The following is a 16,179-nucleotide window of genomic DNA, read 5'->3' on the forward strand; positions in this document are numbered from 1 at the left end:
AAAAAAAAAAAAAAAAAAAAAAAAAAAAAAAGTTTTGTTTGGCCTAGTAGCAGTGTGTGAGTCCTGTTGGTATCAAACTGATCGATCACCAACTAGTGTCCATCAGAGGTGTAAGGGTTAAGATCTTCTTTCAGCCCATTTAGAAGTGTCAGTAGAAAGAGAGAGCAAGACGATGGCACTTGAAGAACAGCTCTGGTTCATCAGCTTCATGCTAACAGCCCAGCTACTTACTAACAACGACATTCACCTGCTAGCACATTTGAAAGGTCATAAGACTGTCATAAGACTGACAAGACTGATTATGAATGTCTGGCTGACACTACAGAGATTATAGCGTTGTCGTACAGATGTTATAATCGCAGTCTGAGGTCACTGTCAGTAAAAGCCTCACAGCCTTAACGTAGTGAGGTCATGAATCAGTAAAGTTTGTTCGTACAGCCTTCATAGGTTAAGACAATAAAACTGTGTTGGTGAAATGATCCATGCTAATGAGGAAGTTATTCAGACTTTGATCTGCTCTCATGACCTAAATGAAGCGTGCTGTGTGGTGAACTGTGGTTCAGTCTGACGTTACAGAGACGGGGTGGGTGGATGTTTCTGATCAGACAAACAGTTTCTGTGACATAAACACTTCTTTAATGTTAACAAGTCATTTCTTACGAAGTGATGTCGTGGTTTGCACTCCTCACTGCAGGAGGCCCAGTTAGCATGAGGCCCAGTTAGCATGAGGCTATGGTTCCTGGACGGTCCTGTGAGGGTCCTGTGAGGGTCCTGTGAGGGTTCTGTGAGGGTTCTGTGATGGTTCCTGTGAGGGTTCTGTGAGGGTCCTGTGAGGGTTCTGTGATGGTTCCTGGACGGTCCTGTGAGGGTCCTGTGAGGGATCTGTGAGGGTCCTGTGAGGGTCCTGTGAGGGTTCTGTGATGGTTCCTGTGAGGGTTCTGTGAGGGTCCTGGGCCTGTGACTCGACCTGAACACCATGACTCAGCATCACTTCATCTTTAATCAGCACTTTTTAATGATTGTTCTGCTTCCTGCTTCTGGACTCAAAGCTCGTCACATGACCACTGTCATCCAGTCTTTGACCTGTGTGTGTGTGTGTGTGTGTGTGTGTGTGTGTGTGTGTGTGGTCAGGACTCGGACGGCGTGGCGTCTCCAGGTAAAGCAGACTTCCAGCAGCAGCGACTTGTGGACTCGGCTGTGAAGAGCGAGCGTGTGGACCTGGACCTGCAGGACGACCTCGATGACGGAGACTCGTTCTTCGACGACCCGCTGCCCAAACCTCAGAAGACCTACGGCTGGTGAGGACACTGACCTCTGACCTCTGTGCAGCTGATCAGGCTTCTTGTCTCTGACTTCCTGTCGAGTCCTCGTCATCTAAACATACTCGACCTGTTGTGTGAACACGTGCTTTTATTGTGAAAGTGCCGTACAGGAATTGATCGCGTGATGTTAGCTCTTTGAATGTGGACTCGTCACGTCTTGTCCTCCTTGTCCCTCTGAGTTCGTCTTACCTGTCCAGGTGGCTCCTCATGTCTGTTTCCATTTCCACACTTGAATGTCCCTCTACTTCCTGTTCCTGTCTCCTTATATCCTCTCCTAACGACAGCTACCTGTCCTCTCTACCTGTCCTCTCTACCTGTCCTCTCTACCTGCATCCTACCTGTCCTCTCTACCTGTCCTCTCTACCTGCGCCCCTCCCCTCCTCACCTGCAGTGTTGACCCTCTGATGGAGGACTGTGTCTCTGGTCCGGTCGTGTCCCCCATGAGACGAGGCCAAAGCCTCAGCGAGTGAGTCTGCACAGCGTCCTCGTCGTCCTCGCCGTCCTCCGATCAGTCCGCCGTTCTAAGATTAAACCAGTTAACAGGTTTTGGGTCTGATGTGGCCTGGACCCGGTGCGGTCTGGACCCGGTGCGGTCTGCACCCGGTGCGGTCTGGACCAGGTGCGGTCTGGACCAGGTGCGGTCTGGACCCGGTGCGGTCTGGACCCGGTTCACAGAGTGTCGTCTGTTTGTGCTCTTGTGAGCCGCCATGTTGGACCGTTTGTGTTGTGGTTGCTGTTGATTTCCCAGCATGCATCAGTGTGGCCTCGTCCACAGATAACGTGATGACGTCACGGAGACCAGATCAGACTGACTCAGACCGGATCAAACCGGATCAGACTCAGAGTCAGTGAAGCAGCTCCTGGTTCATCCTCAGGAGACCAGGACCCAGAGTCCAGTCTGAACTGGATCACATACTGAACCAGTTCTGCATGAGTGTGCACGGCCCCTGGATTCAGTCTGTGTCTCTGTGTCTCTGTGTCTCTGTGTCTCTGTGTCTCTGTGTCTCTGAGTCTCTGTGTCTCTGTGTCTCTGTGTCTCTGAGTCTTTGTGTCTCTGAGTCTCTGAGTCTCTGTGTCTCTGTGTCTCTGTGTCTCTGAGTCTCTGTGTCTCTGTGTCTCTGTGTCTCTGAGTCTTTGTGTCTCTGAGTCTCTGTGTCTCTGTGTCTCTGTGTCTCTGAGTCTCTGTGTCTCTGTGTCTCTGAGTCTCTGTGTCTCTGTGTCTTTGTGTCTCTGTGTCTCTGAGTCTTTGTGTCTCTGAGTCTCTGTGTCTCTGAGTCGCTGTGTGTCTCTGTGTCTTTGTGTCCTGGTCCTCGTCTCTGACCTGTCTTCCTCCCTCCTCTCCCAGTCTGTCTGTCCTGGCTGCTGACTCAGACGTCCGTCTCTCTGAGCTCAGGTGAGCCTCAGGTGATCTCTGATCATCATGTGTGATGTCATAACGTCATTAAACCAATCAGAGATCGGAGAAAGTCCACCGCTAGCTCTAAGTTATCTAATGATGTACCTGTAAACCACGCCACACCTGAGCAGTCACCTAGCAACAGCGTAGCAACATAAACATGTGACCATATGATGTTACTTCACCCAAGGCATCATGGGATGTGTAGTTCTCAGTTACCTTCCCTCGTCTCCTCAGCTCACTCAGTCCTCTTTGTATCCCAGGAAGGCGGAGACGTCCAGAGCCAGAGACAGTCCAGCAGGGTCCCTGTCCGAGACCCAGAGGCCAGGAGGAGCAGGAGGAGCAGCAGGAGGAAGCAGCATGTCGGAGCAGAGCCACAGCAGGAGCGGTCAGTTCATGTTGTTTACAGCGCCCCCTAAAGTCTGCAGAGCTCATCACAGCCACACATGGACATTAACAGTTTGTCCAGAGGGGGCGCTGCAGGGCAGAACATCCTGTGGAGAGCAGGAATATGCAGATTCATGAGTTCACTTCTTCTTCTTCAGGAGCGTCAAACTCAAACAGAGAGAAAGTCTTCAGAGACCCAAAGACTCCGAACGACAAGACCGGATCTCTGCACTTAGGTAGGACTCAAACCTGGACCACAGTCCGTCCTGCTGAAGGCCCACGAAGACCTCTTCAGTCCCTCACTTAGACTGACACTTAGACTTAGACTGACACTTAGACTGACACTTTGACTTAGGCCGACACTTAGACTTAGACTGACACTTAGACTTAGACTTAGACTGACACTTAGACTTAGACCGACACTTAGACTTAGACTGACACTTAGACTGACACTTTGACTGACACTTTGACTTAGACTGACACTTTGACTTAGACTGACACTTAGACTTAGACTGACACTTAGACTGACACTTAGACTTGGACTTAGACTTGGACTTAGACTGACACTTAGACTTAGACTGACACTTAGACTTAGACTGACACTTAGACTTAGACTTACACTTAGACTGACACTTAGACTTGGACTTAGACTGACACTTAGACTGACACTTAGACTTAGACTGACACTTAGACTTAGACTGACACTTAGACTGACACTTAGACTGACACTTAGACTTAGACTGACACTTAGACTTAGACTGACACTTAGACTTAGACTGACACCTAGACTTAGACTGACACTTAGACTGACACTTAGACTTAGACTGACACTTAGATTGACACTTAGACTGACACTTAGACTTAGACTGACACTTGGACTGACACTTAGACTGACACTTAGACTTAGACTTACACTTAGACTCACATTTAGACTGACACTTAGACTCACACTTAGACTGACACTTAGACTTACACTTAGACTTAGACTGACACTTAGACTTACACTTGGACTTAGACTGACACTTAGACTTAGACTGACACTTGGACTTAGACTTACACTTAGACTGACACTTAGACTTAGACTGACACTTGGACTTAGACTTAGACTGACACTTAGACTTAGACTGACACTTAGACTGACACTTGGACTTAGACTTACACTTAGACTGACACTTAGACTTACACTTAGACTGAAACTTAGACTGACACTTAGACTTAGACTGAAACTTAGACTGACACTTACATTTAGACTTAGACTTAGACTGACACTTAGACTTAGACTGACACTTAGACTTAGACTGACACTTAGACTGACACAGACTTAGACTGACACAGACTTAGACTGACACTTAGACTGACACTTAGACTGACACTTAGACTGACACAGACTTAGACTGACACAGACTTAGACTGACACTTAGACTGACACTTAGACTTACACTTAGACTTAGACTGACACTTAGACTGACACTGACACTTAGACTGACATTTAGACTTAGACTGACACTTAGACTTAGACTTAGATTTGAAGTACAACGTGTACTTACAGTGGTCTTATCTGTGCTAACATTAACAAACTGAGCTCACAGAGTGAGAGTAGACAGACTGCGTTCACCTGGTGACAGGTGAGCAGACAGACTGCGTTCACCTGGTGACAGGTGAGCAGACAGACTGCGTTCACCTGGTGACAGGTGAACGCAGCATCAACAGGATTTAAACTGTCAGGTCATTAAACACATCGTCTGCAAACATCTGCATGTTTCTTTTTCTTTGTTTCACAGATGATGACGTTGAATATGACGATGACTTTAACAGGTAAGACTTGACGACAGGTGTGTTGGTCTGGTCTGAGATGAATCTGAGAGCAGCCGGCTGAGTCAGACCTTTTCAAAACGAAAAGACTCGAGTGACCCTGAAGGTCTCATCTCTGTTTCAGCCACCGCTCCGACCTCTCCAAGAGCGAGCTCAGCATCGGCGAGGAGATCGAGGAGGTTTCCATCGAGGGACCGGACCACAGCGACAAGGTGACCACCCCTACCCCAGGTCTGACCCGGCTCTGGTCTGACCCGGCTCTGGTCTGACCCGGCTCTGGTCTGACTCTGTTGTGTGTTCTCTCCACAGTTTGATGGATCCACTCAGGACCTGAGCGTCTCTCAGCTCAGTCAGAGTCACGGAGCCGACTACATGGAGGAAGTGGCGTGACCCGCCTGTTCCTCCCATCATGCACCTCTTCGTATCGTCAATATTTAAGTCTGTACAGTTTGAAATAAAGTGACCAATCAGAATCCAGTATTCAGCAGCGCTGCGTGCTCATTTAAATATCACACACACACACATTCATCCTGAAACGTTAAAGTAAAGTTAATAAATAATCAGTGTGTTTTGGATAATATTTGACATTCCTACCTGAAGGTTTGTTGAAGGATGAAACGTGTTACGAGTCGACTAAAAGGTGAAACACTGGATCATAATTCATATTTTATACTTCATTAACAGTCAGATCAGACGGGGTCATAGTTCAGGATGGAGGCGCACTGAGGGTTCATATTTCATCTTTAATGTCACGGCTCTTCTTCTGACGATGAGTTGAAGTCTGAGACATTTCAAACCACAGAAGTGAGTCGCTGCTCTCAGACCTGAAAGAGGAAGGTTTGAGTCAGGTTTCACAGGCGTACACGTTTCCCTGTTATCAGCATTTCATCGACGTCGAGCAGCCACCTCACCTCCACCTGTGTGAGCGCCGAGGGCAGCCAGCAGCACCGTCACAGCCGCAGACCTGTGAGTTCTTTTTATATTTCTTTGACTTTTTACCAGTTTTTATTTTTATTTTTTAAGTTTCACTGTTGCAGAAAAAAGACTTCTCTTTAACCCACTTCTTCTTCTTTTTCATTCGTTTGAGTTCAGATGAATGTAAATAATGTGTTGATGTTTTTATGTTTGGAGCAGACACAGAAAGCTTTGCTTTGTATCTGCTCAGAGAAACGTACCGAACAGATGATGTCATTTATGAGATAACATCATTTTATCTTGAAAATCAACAGGATGTGAAGTTTGAAAGGATGATGTATTCACTTCATGTCAGCTGTCACACGTCGGTTAAAAACATAAAGACATTTTTTTTTAAAGTGTCTCCTCTTCAGAAAGTTTCTGCTGCTGTTGTTTAGAACGATAAAATCCAGTTTTGAATTTAAAACTATTGAATTGTCACACTGAGCACAGTCTGAAAACGTGAATCATCATTAACCTGCGAGACAGACAGAAAGTAACGAAGAGCATTTAAGATTACGACAGCTCTCTTTAATTTGTTTCTTCATATAAAATCAGAGTGTAGTTTTAAAATCAAATCAATTTTATTTGTATAGCCCAAAGTCACAAAGTCCATTTTCCTCTGAGGCTTTACAATCTGTACAGGGAGTGACACCCTCTGTCCTTAGACCCTCGGTTCCAGTGAGGAAAAACTTGCCCACAAAAACCTTTAACAGGGAAAAAAGGTGGAAGAAACCTCAGGAAGAGCCACAGAGGAGGGATCCCTCTCCCAGGACGGACACAGTCCCCCTGCAGTCTAATCCTATGGCAGCATAACTAAGGGATGACCTGAGCCAGCACTAACTATAAGCTCTATCAAAGAGGAAAGTCTTCAGTCTACTCTTAAAGGTGTTGACCGTGTCTGCCTCCTGAACCCAGAAAGGTAGTTTGTTCCACAGAAGAGGAGCCTGATAGCTGAAAGCTCTGGCTCCCAATCTACTTTTGGACACTATAGGAACCACAAGGAACCCAGCGTCCTGAGAGCGCAGTGTTCTAGAGGGGTAGTAAGGTACTATGAGCTCTTTTAGATATGATGGTGCCTGACCATGAAGAGCTTTGTAAGTAAGGAGAAGAATTTTAAATTCTATTCTAGATTTAATAGGTAGCCAATGCAAGGAAGCCAGAATGGGAGAGATGTGATCTCTGATCTTGGTTCCTGTCAGAACACGTGCAGCAGCATTCTGAATTAACTGCAAAGTCCTCAGAGACTTATTGGAGCAGCCTGATAACAAAGAGTTACAATAGTCCAGCCTTGAAGTAACAAATGCGTGGACTAGTTTTTCTGCATCCGCCTGAGACACGATGCGTCTGAGTTTAGCGATGTTACGTAAGTGGAAGAATGCAGTCCTCGAAATTTGTTTTATGTGACGTTATCCTGACAAATCCTGATCAAAAACAACTCCAAGATTCTTTACAGTGGAGCTGGAGGCCAGGGTGATCCCATCTAAAGTAACTAAGTCTCTAGAAAGAGTTTCTGAGGTGTTTGGGTCCAATTACAAGAACTTCAGTTTGTCTGAATTTAACATCAGAAAATTGTAGGTCATCCAACTTTTTATATCCTTAAGGCATGCTTGGAGTTTAGTTAACTGATTGGTTGCATCAGGCTTGATCGATAAATATAATTGGGTGTCGTCAGCATAACAATGAAAATTATGAAGTGATTGTTAATAATGTTCCCTAGCTGATGGTTTGAGGAAGTGCTGTCCTTTAGAGGAAGTCACAAACACCTGCACAGATGACATAACAGGTGTGACAGGTGAGCAGGATCAGCACACAAACATGAGCTCAGCACGTTCCTGGTCTAAGTTTGAGTCAGCTGCTTCGAACCTGTCGGAGTTTGTTTGTTTGACTTCAGGTGACATTTGAAATACGGGAAGTCAGAGAGGACAAACTGAGCGGCTGTCGTCCAGTTCATGTGGTCGTGTCCAGAGAGCAGAAGTACAGAGCAGGAACATGAGGCGTTTGAGGAACTGTCTGCAAGAACACAGACAAAATATGTTCATGTAACATTAGCTAATCAGCCATGACTGTAGTCCTGCAGGTCACCTGATCGTTTGCTCGTTAATGTAAATTGAACGATTGGCCTGATGAAGCGCAGATCTTCTGTTCACCATGAAATCATTGAAGTTCAAATCATTCCTGTTTTTTATCTGATGTAAACTCGTCGCCTGCTGACATAAGTTGAAGCACTTTGGGGGGAGAAGAAACCACGTTACATGATGAACTGGGTTACTCGCTCTCCACTGACCTCTTTTTCTGCAAACTTCCTGCCAACATTCAGACACCTGAGAACAAACACCACGACCACAACTGGAACATTTTCACCTCGTTTTTACCATGAGAAGCTTCCAGCCAATCATCGAACACGCTGACATTTATTTGTGCCAGTTTCATATCATTTAAATATCGTGAAGCTTTTTTACATCAGACTCAGAGAAGAAGTCGGTGGTGTCTTCACATGAAACTGTGTATATATATTTACATTTATAGAAGTGAAGCTGCCGACTGATGGTGGATGAAATGTTTCATTGTAAGAATTCAAATGAATTCAGATCAGTGAGCCGTCGCTGGATCTCATCAGGTCGTGTTGAAGTCCAAACGAAAACAAAAACAGGAAACAGTTTCTTTATTTTAAAGACTCAAACATCATCAGTGACACAAACTAACTTCACTGAGTTTCTCTAAATCTGGTGTAAAAAACCTCAGCGAGGTCGTCACCTGGATGGTTTCTCAACAGTCAGGACTTCTTCTGAAGTCTGAACCAGAACTCTCAGACCAAAGTCCAGATGTTCTCTGGTCTGTTGTCCATCCAAGTGTTTGTTGGTTTCCAGTCATTCAGACCATGAAGGTGATTCACACAGTCTGAACACTTCATGTTGGACGCTGTCTGCTGACCTCTGAACATATTGAGTGATTAACTTCAACCTCATGTCTCTGTGTTTACAGCAGCAGAAGAAGATGGAGGAGTTCTATGATGGAAACGAGACATATTTCGACATGAACTGCACTGGTGACGATTGTCCTCCAGAACCTTGTCCTCTCCAGAACAACCAGAGCGTTGAGCTGGTGGTGGGCCCATACGTCCACTCCATCATCTGCATCCTGGGCTTCGTGGGAAACAGCCTAGTAATCGTCACCTACGCCTTCTACAAGAGGACCAAGTCCATGACTGATGTCTACCTGCTCAACGTCGCCATCGCCGACCTGCTGTTCGTGGTGTCGCTGCCCCTCATCGTCTACAACGAGTTGTCATCATGGTCGATGGGCCTGGTGGCCTGCAAGTTGCTGCGAGGCTCCTACAGCGTGAACCTGTACAGCGGCATGCTGCTGCTCGCCTGCATCAGCACCGACCGCTACATCGCCATCGTCCAGGCCCGCCGCAGCTTCAGACTGCGCTCGCTGACATACAGCCGCCTCATCTGCTTCATCGTCTGGGTCTCCGCCATACTGCTGTCCGTCCCCACCTTCTGCTTCTACACCTTGTACAAGCCGGCCCACAGCGACGTTGTCTACATTGATGAGGATGAGAAGAAGATGGCTCAGTCATCAAGTCCTTCTCAGGATGTCTGCGAGTTGAAGTTCACAGACAGCAACATGGCCTTGAATACCAAGGTAGCGATCCCCAGCGTCCAGCTGGCGTTGGGCTTCTTCCTGCCGCTGGTCGTCATGGTCTGCTGTTACACCTCCATCATTGTCACTCTGCTGAGAGCCAAGAACTTCCAGCGGCACAAGGCGGTGCGGGTGGTGCTGGCTGTGGTGGCGGTGTTCATCGCCTGCCACATGCCCTACAACATGGCACTACTCTACGACACCGCCACCATGTTCCGGGAGCAGAAGTGCCAACAGGTCGACACCCTGCAAGTAGCCAAAACGGTGACGCAGACCATCGCCTACCTGCACTGCTGCCTGAACCCCGTCCTGTACGCCTTCGTCGGGGTGAAGTTCAGGAACCACTTCAGGAGGATCTTCCAGGATCTGTGGTGTCTGGGGAAGAAGTACATCGCCCCACAGCGCTTATCAAGGACCGTCGAGAGCTACGCGTCTACTCGCCGCTCGGTGGACGGGTCCAGTGAAAACGGCTCCTCTTTCACCATGTGAGGGCGCCCGGCGGGTTCATCCGTGGATCCATCTGCCGTGGACCACGAACTTCCTTCTGGTCCCGGACTTGAGGCCTGCCGGCGGTCACAAGACGAGTCCGAGAGGAAAAAATCTGCTGTGTCAGTTTGTCTTTTCTTTTTTTATAATTTTTATCTTCAGACTTAAAAAACTGATTAAACGAAACAACCTGAGAAGAAAACGAAAAAAAGCAGCTGAGGGGTGAGGAGTGACGACACCTGTGCACCTGACACACCTGCACAGGTTACACCTGCTGGCTCCTACAGTCTGTCTCAGGTGATCTGAGTGTAACTGACAGGTGGAGGTCCAGAGTCCATCCTGGTGTCAGCTTTAGATACTTCAGGTTCAGGACCTCCATCTTTCCTTCATCAGTCATGTGACCATTAGACCCTGGTTGTAGTGTCAGAGACGACTTTTACACTGTAACATTTTTTACGTTAAATAATGTTGATTTCAGATTTTATTTCATGTTTTATCGTATAATTACGAGTTTTTGTTTTGATGTTACATTTTTAAATAAACAAAAATGAAGTTTTACTGTAAAATGTAATTTCACAGGACTGACTGTTTTCAAAGTAAAATGAATTTATGTTTCTTTTTGGTTTTTTAAATGTTTTTGATTTGATCACATGATTTTATTTTAATTTTTTAAGACTTTTCTAACTTCCTGTTCCTATCATAATGTTTAACCTGATCAATGTAACGGCTTCATAAATCACAGAATAAATGTTTTAACGCTTCAGAATTCTGTGTCGCCCCACACTTATTTTGGTTCCTGAACGCTCCGTGACTGTCATTGTCAAAGCTTTTATTTTGGTAGTTTGTCTTATTTTGACAGGTCCTGTAGTTTCCTGTTTGCTGCCTCCCAGTGGCCAAAACGAAGAATGCAGCTTTTCAATGAACTTTTATTTCTAAACTTCAGTTCAGCCCAGAGACCGAGCGAGAAGCCGAGAACTACAAACTGTGATGAGCAACAATGTGGTGACGTCATCAGGAGCAGCCATGATCCACGAGAACCTGACGAGTTAGTACACATGAGGAGTGCATCATGGGAAGTGTAGTCCATAACTAAGGGATGACCTGAGCCAGCACTAACTATAAGCTCTATCAAAGAGGAAAGTCTTCAGTCTACTCTTAAAGGTGTTGACCGTGTCTGCCTCCTGAACCCAGAAAGGTAGTTTGTTCCACAGAAGAGGAGCCTGATAGCTGAAAGCTCTGGCTCCCAATCTACTTTTGGAAACTATAGGAACCACAAGGAACCACAAGGAACCACAAGGAACCCAGCGTCCTGAGAGCGCAGTGTTCTAGAGGGGTAGTAAGGTACTATGAGCTCTTTTAGATATGATGGTGTCTGACCATGAAGAGCTTTGTAAGTAAGGAGAAGAATTTAAATTCTATTCTAGATTTAACAGGGAGCCAATGCAAGGAAGCCAGAATGGGAGAGATGTGATCTCTGATCTTGGTTCCTGTCAGAACACGTGCAGCAGCATTCTGAATTAACTGCAAAGTCCTCAGAGACTTATTGGAGCAGCCTGATAACAAAGAGTTACAATAGTCCAGCCTTGAAGTAACAAATGCGTGGACTAGTTTTTCTGCATCCGCCTGAGACACGATGCGTCTGATTTTAGCGATGTTACGTAAGTGGAAGAATGCAGTCCTCGAAATTTGTTTCATGTGACGTTAAATGGATTCTAATATTTTTCAGCAGACAGGAAGTTTGGCAACAACGTCCAGAGAGGAAGGAGACACAGCACACTGTAAAAAACAGACTAACGTGATGATTCTAACTTTATTAACACTGTAAAAAACATGCAGCTCTGCAGGCTGTGACCTCATCATGTGATCTGTGATGACACATCTAAACTCGTTAACCTGTCAACTGTAATTCTCTGTGTGTGCTCGTGGTGCGTTCAGGGACTCAGAGACATGATCATCAGCTGACCTGAGGCGGCTGAATGACCACACCCACCTGTCAGTCAAAGCGTCCCCGCTCTTAATCCTGCATAACTTTAAGCCTTAATATAATGTGAACAGGTGAGTTGTATATAAATTCACCCTCAGTACAGTTGTCATGAACGGGGAAATTAGCTACAGAGACCAAAACTGTTTTTTGTACCAGGCTGTAAACATGTTTATTTCTGCTGTGAAGTTGGACATTTGGACATGGGGACTTATGGAGACTGACTCACTTCTGGAGCCAGCCTCAGGTGGACGTTAGAGGAACTGCAGTTTGTGTTTCACGTCACTGACGGAGGATGCTGGTTTATAAAATAAAAGTTTATTTGTGACGCGTCATCAGTGAGAACCAATGAGAGCTGAGAGCCACAAACAGGAAGTGAGACCATATTTGGAGATGGCCCAACATGTGTAAATTTACTTCTGTCCACAGGAAGAGGAAACACTCACCGCTCTGCCCTGTCAAAATAAAGGTCTTTTTTGTACAGACTTTTATTTTGAAGAGTCGAAAAAGGAAGGTCTTAATTATCAGTTCAAATGTTTAATGACTGATGATGACGTGTGACAGGGGGCGGGGCCAACCCCACCTGAGCCTCTGTGAGCAGGTGTGTTTGTTTCACCTGTTCGGTGACAGGTCGGGTGGGCGGGGTTTTACAACTTTTAGCGAAGCCACGCCCACCTGACGTCTTTCACGCGTCATCATGAAGTCGTTCTGCTTCTCCTATTGGCTGACAGGACCAATGACGTAACACGTCCTGATGAAAAGGCACCTGGCTCTCAGTCCCGGGCCTGGCCCGGTTCGTCCCGGGCTCACTTGTCCCGGTTCAGAGACAGGACAAAAGGCACCAGGGCTCCTCTGGCCTCCGCGGGCGCGGACAGCACCTCCGGCAGGAAGCCCTCGCGCTCCTCCCGCACCTCGAACTGCAGCGCGTGGCTCCGGTTCACGCAGTAGATCCGGTCACCGAGCACCGCGCAGCGGAACGGCAGCGGGTTGTGGAGCGGGAAGCACGCGCCGCCGTGCCACGCCTTCACCACCGTGTTGTACCTGTACACGCTCACCGCCGCGCGCTCCCGGTCCACGTCGAAGCGGTACACGAGGCTCCGGTGCGCCACCATGTCCGTGGACCGGCGCCGGCTCTCGTTGAACGGACACTCCTCCCACTCGTCCCGGCGGGAGTCGTACCGCAGCAGGCGGTAGAAGAGCGAGCCGCCGGACACGAACAGCTCCCCGCCGCAGGACGTCGCCTCGTGCGCCACGGCGAACGAGCCTTTGGGGAGCGGAGCCACCGGAGTCCACCTGTCCGCGCGCGGGTCGTAGCGCTCCACCGTGAACAGACACTCCCCCCCGATGGCGTACAGGTACCCGTCCATGGAGACCAGGCGCAGCTGGCAGCGGGGCTGGCTCAGCGGGCGGACCGGGCTCCAGGTGTCGGTCAGCGGGTTGAAGCAGAACACCCGGTCCGACGCTTTGGAGCGGCCGTCCCCGTGCGTCCTCATCCCCCCCGCCACGAACAGGTAGTTGTACATGGTGCACATCCCGGAGCCTTTAGCCGGGATCTCCTCCGGCAGGCTGGTCAGCACCTCCCACTGCCGGCGCTCCGGGTGGAGGCAGAACACCCGCCGGTGGCTCGAGTCCTCCGGGGCGGGCAGCTGCGGGCTCTGCGGCCGGCTGTTCTCCCGGCTCCCACCGCGGTCGCACACCTCGCTGGTCTCGGCCACCACCAGCACCTTGTCCCCCTCCATCCTCCGGGCCAGGATGTGCTCCCTCTCCCCCGCGGTGAGGCGGCCGTACACGGCGGGGCTCCGCAGCACCTGCAGGTAGTGGTCGCTCATGTACCGGTAGATCCGCTCCTTCGCGCCCTCCGCGCCGCCGCTCTTCGCCTTTGTCAGCAGCTCCAGGCAGTTCTCCGCGCTGATCTGAGGCGACGTCTCTGCAGCTGCAGGGCCGAGGTGGGGACACAGCTCCCCGGTGGACCCCTCACCTTCTCCGGCCTCCATGTGGATCAGAGCCCGGTGCTGTCAGACACAATTATGCGTCTGGAGCTCCAGACTTCTTTCTTTCCCGCACAGTGACGCCCCTCTCACGCCTCCTTTCTCCTCTCTGCTGCTTCACGCACAAAAAAACAAAAGTCAGATCTGATTTAAGCACCGTCCCTTCCGAATCCTCCACCGGGGCGCGGCGGCTGATGAAGCCGGGATTCCCCGCCTGCTGTGTGGGGAGTTGGCGCGTCCCCCCGCTGCGGAGCTTGGAGGTGTCTGCGGACACAAAGGCGCGCAGTGACCGGGCGGACTGCCCCTCCTCCCCGCACAGAGCTGTGCACACTGGGCTCTGTGTTCTGGTGTCGACGCCCCTCTGACTCGGCAGGAGGACGGAGAGGAACCAGATCCGGTCCCCCCAGGAACAGAACCACGATGATGGTTCCTGAAGTACTGCAGAGTACTGCAGAGTACTGCAGAGTACTGCAGAGAAAGTAACACTCCAAATGTACTCACACCAACATCTGATTCATGATGCGTTCACGTGCTCATCACTTCAGTAACTTCATGCATTCATTAAAGTACAACATCAGAAGTTACTGCAGTAGAAGTACTTCAACCTGTGTACAAATACTCTGAAACATGAAGAGGAAGATACTGACAGACAGACAGACACACAGACAGACAGACAGACAGACAGACAGACAGACACACAGACACACAGACAGACACACAGACAGACAGACAGACAGACACACACACAGACAGAAAGACACATAGACAGACACACAGACAGACACACAGACAGACACACACACAGACACACACACAGACAGACAGACACACACACACACAGACACACACACAGACACACACACAGACAGACAGACACACAGACAGACACACACAGACAGAAAGACACATAGACAGACAGACAGACAGACAGACAGACAGACACACAGACAGACACACAGACAGACAGACAGACACATAGACAGACAGACACACAGACAGACAGACAGACACACAGACAGACAGACACACACACAGACAGACACACACACACACACACAGACAGACAGACAGACACACAGACAGACAGACAGACAGACAGACCTCCACCACAGACTGTGACAGCCTGCTTCAGGAGCAGCACCATCACGCTGTTTCCAAAGAAGACCTCTCAGTTTATTTCTACAGCTCCAGATCTAAACTTCAGTTATCATGACACAGACGCTCAGCAGCAGCAAATCATCAACTAACTATAAACTGTGATGGAGATATGGCAGCAATAATGACAGTAGTAATATGTGTAGTGGACGTCATGCAGGACCACAGCAGCAGCCACGATCCACGAGAACCTGCTGGACGACAGAGACAGAAACTCCAGGGAAGAAGTTCAGCTTTAAGAGCAGCACCATCATCTCCATCCTGCTTCAGAAACCTCCGCCCTGTGGCACTGACCCCATCATCAGATCTGTCCTCCCTCCTTCTCTGGACCTGAACCAGGTTGCATATCGGGCCAACCGGTCCACTGATGATGCAATCTCCACCTCCTCCACTCAGCTGTCACTCGCCTGGACACTGAGGACTCTACGTGACGACGCTTCAGTTCAGCTGTCAACACGAACACTGTGCGACTGAACACTTTCAGAAAAATATCTTTAGGAAAAATCATCGTCAATGAATATCTTTAGATAACAATATTTTCAGAAAAAAGAATAATCTATATTTTCAAAGTAATTTATTACTTTCAAAAAATATTCAAACATCATCGTCGTCATCGTCGTCATGAATCTGGTCGTGGGTTCAAATACCAACAAGACAATGACCCCAAGCTTCCTTCAAAGCTGTGCACAGTCTTCATTCATACTCTGTGAACAGCTGGAAACTATTTGAAGTCAATAACAAGAGACAGATACAAACAATGCAAGCGTATCAAAACCAAAGGAGGCCATACATAACATGTCATGTTCTGTTACCTGCTGACGTTCACCATGAATCAAAGTTCTGTTCACACATTTAAACTCATTAAATCTTTATTGACACGTTGACACAAAGCGATCTCTCACTCGTCTTTACAAATCATTAGAAAACTGTACAGTCCTCAAACGCCTCACGCCACATAAAAAATGTTTGTTCTGATGCAGGATGTTAAAAAAACACAGAAGAAGAAACAATAGAAACAGGAAGAAGAAACGATAGAAACAGGAAGAAGAA

At 48.1% G+C, this 16,179-nt stretch overlaps 3 protein-coding genes across 9 annotated transcripts in view; 2 read left to right on the forward strand and 1 right to left on the reverse strand.

The window, feature by feature from the left end:
- Positions 1 to 5,397, forward strand: part of cep43 (centrosomal protein 43) — a 19,053-nt gene extending 13,656 nt beyond the window's left edge. For 3 of the 5 annotated variants that reach the window (XM_027279298.1, XM_027279300.1, XM_027279299.1), the window contains 8 exons: positions 1,132 to 1,298; positions 1,714 to 1,788; positions 2,668 to 2,715; positions 2,982 to 3,106; positions 3,264 to 3,341; positions 4,887 to 4,920; positions 5,042 to 5,129; positions 5,227 to 5,397. In XM_027279298.1, coding sequence (XP_027135099.1) covers positions 1,132 to 1,298; positions 1,714 to 1,788; positions 2,668 to 2,715; positions 2,982 to 3,106; positions 3,264 to 3,341; positions 4,887 to 4,920; positions 5,042 to 5,129; positions 5,227 to 5,307 — 696 coding nt within the window. In that variant the 3' untranslated portion in view covers positions 5,308 to 5,397. The remainder of the gene's footprint in view (positions 1 to 1,131; positions 1,299 to 1,713; positions 1,789 to 2,667; positions 2,716 to 2,981; positions 3,107 to 3,263; positions 3,342 to 4,886; positions 4,921 to 5,041; positions 5,130 to 5,226) is intronic. The other 2 variants (XM_027279301.1, XM_027279302.1) reach the window with 2 other exon arrangements.
- Positions 5,398 to 5,537: 140 nt separating this feature from the next.
- Positions 5,538 to 10,578, forward strand: ccr6a (chemokine (C-C motif) receptor 6a). Of its 3 annotated transcripts, none has more exons than XM_027279304.1 (2): positions 5,538 to 5,883; positions 8,857 to 10,578. In XM_027279304.1, the coding sequence occupies exon 2, from the start codon at positions 8,869 to 8,871 to the stop codon at positions 10,006 to 10,008; it is 1,140 nt and encodes a 379-aa protein (XP_027135105.1). In that variant the 5' UTR covers positions 5,538 to 5,883; positions 8,857 to 8,868; the 3' UTR covers positions 10,009 to 10,578. The 3 variants fall into 3 exon arrangements, with proteins under 3 accessions (XP_027135105.1, XP_027135106.1, XP_027135104.1); XM_027279305.1 differs by having other exon boundaries at positions 8,860 to 10,578; XM_027279303.1 differs by lacking the exon at positions 5,538 to 5,883 and adding an exon at positions 8,369 to 8,758.
- A 1,602-nt stretch (positions 10,579 to 12,180) lies between these two features.
- On the reverse strand, positions 12,181 to 14,641 carry LOC104933192 (kelch repeat and BTB domain-containing protein 11). The gene has a single exon (XM_019266683.2). It carries the CDS (start codon positions 13,978 to 13,980, stop codon positions 12,793 to 12,795), a length of 1,188 nt encoding a protein of 395 aa, XP_019122228.1. The 5' UTR covers positions 13,981 to 14,641; the 3' UTR covers positions 12,181 to 12,792.
- Positions 14,642 to 16,179: the final 1,538 nt, after the last annotated feature.

The sequence above is a fragment of the Larimichthys crocea genome, chromosome VI, assembly GCF_000972845.2.
Source record: "Larimichthys crocea isolate SSNF chromosome VI, L_crocea_2.0, whole genome shotgun sequence".
NCBI classification, from domain to species: Eukaryota; Metazoa; Chordata; class Actinopteri; family Sciaenidae; genus Larimichthys; species Larimichthys crocea.